This window comes from Sinocyclocheilus rhinocerous, unplaced genomic scaffold (genome assembly GCF_001515625.1).
Source record: "Sinocyclocheilus rhinocerous isolate Xijiao unplaced genomic scaffold, SAMN03320098_v1.1 scaffold946, whole genome shotgun sequence".
Lineage (NCBI taxonomy): Eukaryota > Metazoa > Chordata > Actinopteri > Cypriniformes > Cyprinidae > Sinocyclocheilus > Sinocyclocheilus rhinocerous.
Genome location: NW_015633151.1, coordinates 264,767 through 274,752, shown reverse-complemented (window position 1 = coordinate 274,752; position 9,986 = coordinate 264,767). Strand labels below are relative to the sequence as shown.

At 36.9% G+C, this 9,986-nt stretch overlaps 1 protein-coding gene across 1 annotated transcript in view; it reads left to right on the top strand.

Annotated features, from left to right (window-relative positions):
• LOC107743154 (3-hydroxyisobutyrate dehydrogenase, mitochondrial-like) overlaps positions 1–9,776 on the top strand; it is a 12,780-nt gene extending 3,004 nt beyond the window's left edge. Inside the window, exons 5-8 of the mRNA XM_016556280.1 lie at positions 5,869–6,002; positions 6,095–6,171; positions 6,710–6,866; positions 8,763–9,776. Of these exons, the coding sequence (XP_016411766.1) occupies positions 5,869–6,002; positions 6,095–6,171; positions 6,710–6,866; positions 8,763–8,921 (527 nt within the window). The 3' untranslated portion in view covers positions 8,922–9,776. The remainder of the gene's footprint in view (positions 1–5,868; positions 6,003–6,094; positions 6,172–6,709; positions 6,867–8,762) is intronic.
• Positions 9,777–9,986: the final 210 nt, after the last annotated feature.

Here is a 9,986-nt window from a genome sequence, read left to right as displayed (position 1 = left end):
TGACGGGTTGTGTCACGGAGCTGTAAAAACGGTTACACTCACTAAGTGAGTGAATCGCGTTTGTGCCGAACTCTTATTACAAAGCAAAAACAAACACTCTCTCCTTCGATCCATGAACGTTTCTCTCAGTTAATGTGCGCGATGTCATCTCACAGTCTGAAACATCTGTCATAGCACATCAACACATGCTGATGTGAATAATTAAGCGAAGCGTTTTCTCATAGAGTAAGAACACGCAGTCTCATTAATAATTTAATAGACACCGACGCGTCATCTATGTACTATAGTCCATTGCCACGTCACAAATTGTGACGTCAACACAATGTAGATTTTAAACCCGGAAGATGAAAATGGCGCAAAAAACCTTAAAATTAACCAGTTTTCTCCAACAGTTAAAATTATCGGATGCTAACATTGTCTTCTATAATGTGCAACACAAACACCTCTGCTAAAATCTCAGAAAAAGTAGTCTGGGGATTCATGACCCTTTAAGAACTCTGAAATGGATTTCAAAACTGTCCTGGAGCAGCCCAACACTGTCTCCCTCATCTTACACACCCGATTCAACTCGTCTGCTCATTAATAGAGACTTTAAGTAAAGAGAGTTGAGAGAAAATATGATGCTTGTCAGATCCTTGTCATGTTCAGCAGCAGCAGCTCTTAAAGAAACAGCACCCAAAATAACCTATTAACCCAGCTGCTGTAATGTCAGTTCATCAAAGAAAAAAAAGAGGAAATCAATAACTTTTATAGCTTTAAGGATTCATCTATATTTAATTAAGAATTTTGTGTTTGATAACTTTATTCAATTTCTGTATATTTCCTACTTGCTGAAGGGCACAGGTAGCTAAATATGACACTGGTTGTTGAATGGCTATAGTCGATGGTTAAATATTAGGAAAAAAATAATTTTATAGAGGAATCAGTAGTATTGGTGTCAGTGATACTGGCCTCCTTCAGTCATACAAAAAGATTCCATTAAACAAATATAAAAAATATACTGTCTTTATGTGGTTTCTACATTAATTTGAAGATTAAATGTGAAATTATTGCAATTATAAAATATATTTAAAAAGTTTAATGTTAGGTGCGATTAATTTCAGAAAAAACATGCGATTAATTAGTTAATTTTTTTTAATCGATTGACAGCACTAATATATATAGGCCTTTTCTGACTGTTGTTTGTTTGAATTTGTTTATGCTTGTATTTCTGACTTGGCATAGGAGGATGGACTCTAGTTTTTCCACAAATGACGTACTAGTTACTGTACAGTTTTACTGTGCACTATGTACCCTATTGTCTAGTGTGTGAATTTTATAAGGTTAGTTTGTCAACCGGCATTGCTATGATTGAAGTGTCTAACGTCCCACACCACGTTTTTTCGGTCACATTTTTTTTGGAATGTGCATCTAGTATTTGAAGTACACTACTTGGAATTTTCAGTGTGAACACACTAACAAGATTTATACAATAAACTGGTATTGAATAGTATGCAATTGGGACATCTGAATCTATGCAGAGGTACATTCTTCAATATTCAATATAAGAGAGCTTCAGTAAGAATAATTTCATGTGCCAACTAAGGTTTTGTCCTATATAATTACCAAGACATGTAGACTAAGAGAACCTTGACTAATATAGGCCCTCTAACGGGGCCTGGCCCCCTGGTTGAGAACCAGTAATTAAATGGGGTTATATCATAATGTGTGTCTATCAAATAATCCTTGATCTTTTAGGATAAACATTGTAATGTGTCCGACTTTCCATATCATTCCAAAGGATCCTAGTAGCTGGAGTTTCTTCCCTGTTTCCCTGATGATTCAGTATTGAAGGATGGGAGCGTTAAGAACAATTTGACATTACAAACCCGAAAGCGTTTGAACAGATCCTGAGAAAAGGTGCTGTTGCTTGTTTCTTAAAGGCACAACAGCAAAACTGAACTGTGAAAGGCTCAGAGAAAGTGAGCAAAACACTCATGGAAAAGTAAAATATGACTCTTTGATATGCAAATGTGTATACATTTTTTTTTTTTTTTTACAAGTGGATCACAGAAATAAAATTAAAGCGAATTACCCCTTTAAATAGCAATCCATTTGTGTCAAAATTGACTTTTTATAAGTCTAGTGTAATGTACTATGCACATACTTTTCTCGAATTTGTGTGCTGCTTATAAACTTGCCTGAGGTGTGAAAACAATCTTTGTTGTCGCCTAACAAGAAAGGTTTAACTCAGTCAACAGCTAGTTTGTGCTTTATGGCGATCCTCCTTTTTAATCAGGAAGTTGTTTCCTCTGGTCTTTGGGCACATAAAAACAATGTGCTTCTAGTTTGCTTTCCTTAAATTGTTGCCTCTCCCAATTCATATGCGTCAGTGGGGTTTGGCTAACATACCGTTGGACCCGCTCTTGGTTTGTGAAATAGTCCAAAGAAATCCACAGACCTGCTCATTCTCTTTACTTAGACCCTCCAGACATTATTCTCAGCTCCGTGTTAGTGCCTGTGAAGGAGGCTTAATGAAACGTGAGCCACAACAAACTGTCCCTGACGTCATGTGCATCTGTGTTCACAGCAGATGGTGGAGTGCTTGTGTATTTATAGAACTTTCGTCTCCGAGAGTTACATTTTGAAGACACGTCCTCTCAATCCTTTAAGCTTAAAGAGGTTACTGGTATGATGATGTGGAAACAATCACATTAGAGCTTCAGTCACTTGTTCATGCATGTGGATGCTCATTCTCTGATTGGTCATTTCAGTGACACGTTTGATCGAAACTTTACTTCCATTGTTATTGTTACAGTGGTCTTCTGTGGAACTTTAACTTGTACAACCCCAATTCCAGAGAAGTTGGGACGTTTTGTAAAAATGCAATAAAATCAAGAATCTGATTTGTTCATTCTCTTTAACTTTTATTTAATTGACAAAAGTACAAAGAAAACATTTCCAAAGTTTTCACTGACCAACGTAAATGTATTTTGTAAATGTGACCCTGGACCACAAAACCAGTCTTAAGTCGCTGGGGTATATTTGTAGCAATAGCCAAAAATACATTGTATGGGTCAAAAATCATTAGGACATGAAGTAAAGATCATGATCCATGAAGATATTTTGTAAATTTGCTATTGTAAATATATCAAAACTTAATTTTTGATTAGTAATATGCATTACTAAGAACTTCATTTGGACAACTTTGAAGGCGATTTTCTCAATATTTAGATTTTTTTGCACCCTCAGATTCCAGAAAAATTGACCCTTATGACTGGTTTTGTGGTCCAGGGTTACAAATATGAACAAATTTAGATTTTGATGGCTGCAACACACTCCAAAAAAAGTTGGGACAGAGGCACGTTTAACACTGTGTCACATCAACTTTCCTTTTAATTACAATGTTTCATTGTTTGGGAATTAAGCAATTGTACTAATTGTTAAAGTTTTTAAAGCAAAATGTTCAGTCTCTCTTGAAACAAGGCTTCAGATGTTCAGCAGTCTGTGATCGTCGTTGTGCCTCCATGTCAATGGTACCTTCACACATATGCCAGTCACCCATGCTGTTTGCACTGATGCACTCCTATACCATGACAGATGTTTGCTTTTGCTTCTGTCGCTAATGAAATTCTGGATGGTCCCTTTTGGTCTTTGGGACTGAGAACTCAAATCCATTTTTCCCAGAAACAAGTTGAAATGTGGATTTATCTGAGTACAGCACACCTTTCCACTGTCTTTTTGACTATCTGAGCTCTGGCCCAGAGAACCCGGCGGCATCACTGCATAGAATTGATGTATAGCTTTCTCCTAGAGTAACCGATATTCATGTTGCATTTCTTGATGCAGCAGCAGACTGTTAAGTGACAGCAGTTTTCTGAAGTACTCCTGAGCCCGTGTGGCTATATTTACGCAGCATGACGGTTTCTTATGCAATGCCATCTGAGGGCTCAAAGGTCAAGCACATTCAACTGAGGTTTCCTGCCTTGCCCTACATGTACTGTGATTTCTCTGGATTCCCTGAATCTTTTCACAATATTATGTGTGGTAGTTGGTGAAAGACCTAAATTCTTTGAGATTTTGCGTTGCGAAATGTGATTTTGTTTTTTGTTTTTTTGACACTTCTCACATGAAATTTGGCACAAAGTGATGAGCCATGATCCAGCTTTGCTTGCAAAGACTGAGATGCTCCTTTTATACTCAAATATGATACCTTTACCCATTACCAATTCACCTGCTTACTGTGAACTGTTTCAAAACAGTTTAAAGTGGATATTCTATAACCTTTTCACTTTTATTTTGCCTCTGTCCCAACTTTTTTGAAATGTGTTGCAGCCATCAAAATCAAAATTTGTTCATATTTACAAAATACATTTAGGTTGGTCAGTGAAAGATTTCCAAAGTTTTTCTTTGTACTTTTGTCAATTAAATAAAAGTTAAAGAGAATGAACAAATCACAGATTCTTGATTTTATTGCTTTTTTACAAAACGTCCCAACTTCACTAGAGTTGGGGTTGTATGTCAGTTTAAACCGGTTCACCCTAAAAAATTCTTGCTTTTCCTCACCCTCATGTTGGTATAATTTCGTTTGGACTTTTCTTCTACATAACGCATGGAGATATTTTGCCAAATGTTTCAGCTGTTTTTGTCCTAACAATAAAAAATTAGTGGTGTCCAGAAACTTCAAGCTCCATATCCTGTTCATATGACTCAACTGGTTCATCCAAAGTCTGCTGAAGTAGCTTAGACTTGCTTTGTCTGATGAACAAATCAAAATTTAGGCCTCAGTTAAAGGGATACTCCACCCCAAAATGAAACTTTTGTCATTAATCACTTCCCCCCCATGTCGTTCCAAACCCCTGAAAGCTTCGTTCGTCTTCGGAACACAATTTAAGATATTTTGGATGAAAACCGGGAGGCTTGTGACTGGCCCATAGACTGTCAAGTAAATTACACTGTCAAGGTGCAGAAAAGTATGAAAGACATCGTCAGAATAGCCCATCTGCCATCAGTGGTTCAACCGTGACGTTATGAAGCGACGAGAATACTTTTTGTACGCGAAGAAAACAAAAATAACGACTTTATTCAATAATTCGTCTCCTCTGTGTCTCTCTGCATCACCATAGCGCCATTTTGGAGAATAACCACTGAACGCAAGCAGCGTACGCTATTCTGTGTCAGCCATGCTGCAGGGATGCGCTGTTTTCGTTCAAATCGAAACGTAAATACACGTAAAAAACGTATCCTTGTGTCGCGGCTGACACAGAAGAGCGTACGCTGTTTGTGTTCAGTGGTTATTCTCCAAAATGGCGCTACGGTGATGCGGAGAGACACAGAGGAGACGAATTGTTGAATAAAGTCGTTATTTTTGTTTTCTTCGCGTACAAAAAGTATTCTCGTCGCTTCGTAACGTTACGGTTAAACCACTGATGGCAGATGGACTATTCTGACGATGTCTTTCATACTTTTCTGGACCTTGAGAGTGTAAATTACCCAAAAAAGATAGTTCATAAAATTACGGTTGAACCACTGATGTCAAGTGGACTATTTTAAGGATGTCCTTACTACCTTTCTTGAACGTGGTAGTTCCCTTGCTGTCTATACAGGGTCACAAAGCTCTCGGATTTCATCAAAAATATCTTAATTTGTGTTCCGAAGATGAACGAAGTATCTCTTCATGATACTAATCTGTAAATTATGGACAAAAACAGCTGTAGCGCTCTTAAAAATATCTTATTTTGTGTTCTGCAGAAGTCAGTCAGTCGTGCACGTTTGAAACGACATGAGTGTGGATAAATTACAGAATTTTCATTTTTAGGGGAACTTTACCCTAAAATTTGTGTGTGTAATGTACAATATGATCTGCATCGTTTTCTATATTTATCTCAGGTGTTGGTGCTGCCACTACAGGTAAGCTCACCTTTATGGTTGGTGGGCTAGAGGAGGAATTCAATGCAGCCAAGGAGCTTCTGAGCTGTATGGGTGCTAATGTGGTGTACTGTGGCCAAGTTGGCACCGGACAGGTACAAACAGAGTCTTTAAGAATATAGTGCCATTCTTAGAAAGGGGCTTATTTATTTCTGGTCATAATCTCTCTCTCTTCCTTGTTTGGTAGGCAGCTAAAATCTGCAACAATATGCTGCTCGCCATTGGGATGATTGGAACAGCAGAGACCATGAACTTGGGAATCAGGTGCAGTTCGCAGTTGAATTACTTGAAGGAATAGTGCACCCAAAAATGAAAATTTTATGAAAATGTACTCACTCTCAGGCCATTCAAGATATAGATGAGTGTTTCTTCTTCAGAACAGATTTGAAGAATTGTAGAATCACTTGATCACCAGTGAATCCTCTGCAGTGAATGGGTGCCGTCAGAATCCAAAATAGTTGATAAAAGCATCACAATAATCCACACTAATTCAGTCTGTCGATAAACATCTTGTGAATCGAAAAGCAGTGTGTTTGTAAGAAACAAATCCATTATTAAGGCATTTTAACCTAAAACTCTCAACTTCTGGCCAAATTATGAGTAAATTTTTTCCAAATTTGTTCTGATGAAGAAACAAACTCATCTACATGGTGGATGGCCTAGGTTAAGTACATTTTCAGCAAAAACGATTATACAGATGATTCAATGATACAGCTGTCTTGATGCATTTACTTTTTCTACAGATTGTATTATTTTCTACTTTTTAACCAGAATGGCTTTGTATTAATTTGTGCATTCATAGATTAGGGCTTGACCCAAAACTTCTGGCGAAGATCTTGAACATGAGCTCTGGCCACTGCTGGTCAAGTGACACATACAACCCTGTCCCGGGAGTTATGGAGGGAGTGCCCTCAGCAAACAACTACCAGGGTGGCTTCGGAACTACACTAATGGCCAAGGTTTGCATCGCTTTTTATATATTAGTTTCTTCTGTGGTTACTACTAACATAAGGGGTAACTAATAAACAAAATAGTTGATTAGTGAAGTCTAGTCTATTTTTCCACTTTTTATATTGGTGTTCAAATGTTTGGAATAGAGAGTTTTTGAGAAGTTTAGTTTGTGTTTTTTTTTTTGTTTAAAAATGGTAGTTTTTTTTTTTTTTTTTACAATGTGAATATATTTTAAAATGTAATTTTTATTCTATTGTGCTGATTTGCTGCTAAATAGAGATGCACCGAGTGTTCAGCAACCGAAATTATTTATTTATAATTTAACTACGGAATAAGCGAAAATACCGAATAAATTGTACCGAACAATGACGTGATGTGATCAGATAGCAACCAGCGTAGAGTAAGAGGCACGCACTCTATATAATGCAGCAAACTTGTCGGCAGTGTGGAATCATTTAAAACTGTCCGAGAAAGACGGAAAAACCATTAAGCACTGACAGCACATCACAGGCCTTCGATGAGAAGAGGAGGGGGTGGTTGTTGCTGGATACTGTCTGATATCTGACTGAGTGAAATTGAGTAATGGCCTTAAACAATTGGTAAATAAACTGCAGAATGTTATGTTTTGTAATACACGCAGGAGTTGCATGTATTCTGACAGAGATGATGAGCTCGTTAGTCAGGGCTCAAAGTCCAAAGCATGACAAAAATCTGTGCTGAAACAGTGTTACTGGTCAGTTGCTCAGTATCATTTTTATGAATTTTTACAAGGCATGTGACAATGCGACACGCGCAACAAACATCTTCCCAAATTCGTAATAAGAATCATTTATAAATCTGCTGTTGTCAACAAAAAGAAGCAGTTCGGTATTCCTGTGGTTTCCGCCAAAATAAAAGCTGAGAAAAAGCAACTCCATCAACATTCATAAATGTTAGGATTGTAATCTTTCTGTTGTTCTGTAAAATAAAAAAAGACAATAATAATGATAATAATAATTACAACAGCTCTTTTAATACATTTATTATAACATTCACACATTAGTGTTCAAATTGGGATCTGTAATTAAAAGAATTCTCTTCTGCTCAGCAAGGCTGCATTTATTTGTACAGTAAAAAATACATGCCTGATTCAAGAAGGGGGTCTCAGAAATGGCCAAAAAATATTTAACCCTTCAGGATAATACAAGATCTGTCTACTCATGAAGGTATGTTTATGAAAGTAAAGTTAGCACTTTTTTAAAGAACTTTGTTTTTTGTAAATAAAAAATTAAGGAATAAATTTAATGGAACACTGTCAGTGTGTCTCTTTAAATGTAAATGTCTTGTATTAGCAGTGCTTCAGATTAACTTGTTAAATTGTGGTTTGTTGGTATAATGTCTGCTAGAAAGTTTAAAAATATTTAATGTTAAAAAAAATTTAATTGTTCTTTGGTAATTAATTTTTTTTTTCTTTGAAAAGCAAGATAAACCCGTAAAAAGCAGTTTTTTGGCTATTTAATTAATGCAATGGTAAAAAAAAAAAAATTTGGCAAAAAACATGGAAAACCGTGCTCGGTATTCGGCCTTTGGCCCAGTGTTTCATTTTGTTCGGTTTCTGCTTTGGCCAAGAATTTTCATTTCAGTGCATCCCTACTGCTAAATAAACACTTATTATATACTTCTACCACTGATATAAGCATAAACGTTAATGCTATTGTCACATTTCACACTGTTGTTAAATATTATGGGGTGGGTGGGGGAGACTGCATGTTAATTTAGTAATTGTCGTCTTTAAAATTGCCTTGAGACCCTGTATTAGGTTGCAGATAGCCTTTTTTTAAATGCAAGAACGTATCTAATAGTTAACTTTTCAAATGTGCGGTTATGCTTATCTCTCATGGACATTTTCTATCATTTATCCTCAGGATCTGGGACTTGCTCAGAATACAGCAACTAACACAAAGACACCAGTGCCGTTGGGCTCTCTGGCCCATCAGATTTACCGCATGATGTGCGCACGCGGCTACGCCAGCAAGGACTTCTCATCTGTCTTCCAGTTCCTTCGAGAAGAGGAGGGCCAGTAGACGGCAACACTCTCTGTCCCTTCCAAAGCCTTACCCAGCACTGCCTGCCTTTCACATGACCTGACATGCAAAACTTTGACCCAACTATGTGATTTCATTGGCATGCGTGTGCTGGGAGCCATAAATTAATGAATGAGTGAGTGAGCGCATATGTAGATTGGATGGTAGTGGGAAAGATATGTGTGTGTGTGTGTATAATGTTTGAGGCTGTGAGTTCCTGTTGGAATCATGTTACTTTTGTGGGCCCACTCATGTACAATTAGTAATCCACCAATCAATTGATGAGATGCTGTGAATTAAATTTTTGTTCTGATTTTTTTTTCTTGCCTTCATTGCTGTTCTGTAGGCTAACAAAAATGTATCATTTCATTCTCACAAACCCGCAAGACTCAGATCAGCCTTTACACTGCTTTTCTTTACATATGTACAATTTTAGTTTTTATGTCTTTAATGTATCGGAGTCTATGACCTAGTCTTGGCAATTGTTAATGGTGTTGGATCTACATGTTGTATTCATGTACATTTAAACACCTGGACATTAAAGCAGAAAATATCTAGCTTTGATGTTAAGACTGTGGCGTGTTGATGCATGTTTATAACACCTATTTTTCAGTTCTACACAAACCTGGAAACTGAAGTGGTATTGTAAGGATACTAAGCAAGGTTAACAATTGTATAGGTAATCCTGATGAATGCGGTTAACCAGTTAAAATTATGCAACAAAGCACATATTTTTACCTGGTCTCCTCCCTCTCTTCAAGGTCAAGCAGTGGAATGTTTTTTGATGCTTTTTTATGAAGCCTCACCTTGAATTCAGTGGCATGTAACATGCACAATAAAGATGACTCATCAACACTACAAGTCTTTTACACATCAAGGAAATTGTATTATTTTAGTTTCATGTTCTCAGTGTTCGACTGGATGGGATAATTCACACACAAATAATTCTGTCACTATTTACTCACTGTTATATTGTCCAAAACGGTGTTTTTTCTCATAGAACGCAAAAGAACATCTTTCGAAGAATGTTTTGAAGTGTTTTTATCAAAGCCAGTGGGGATCAAA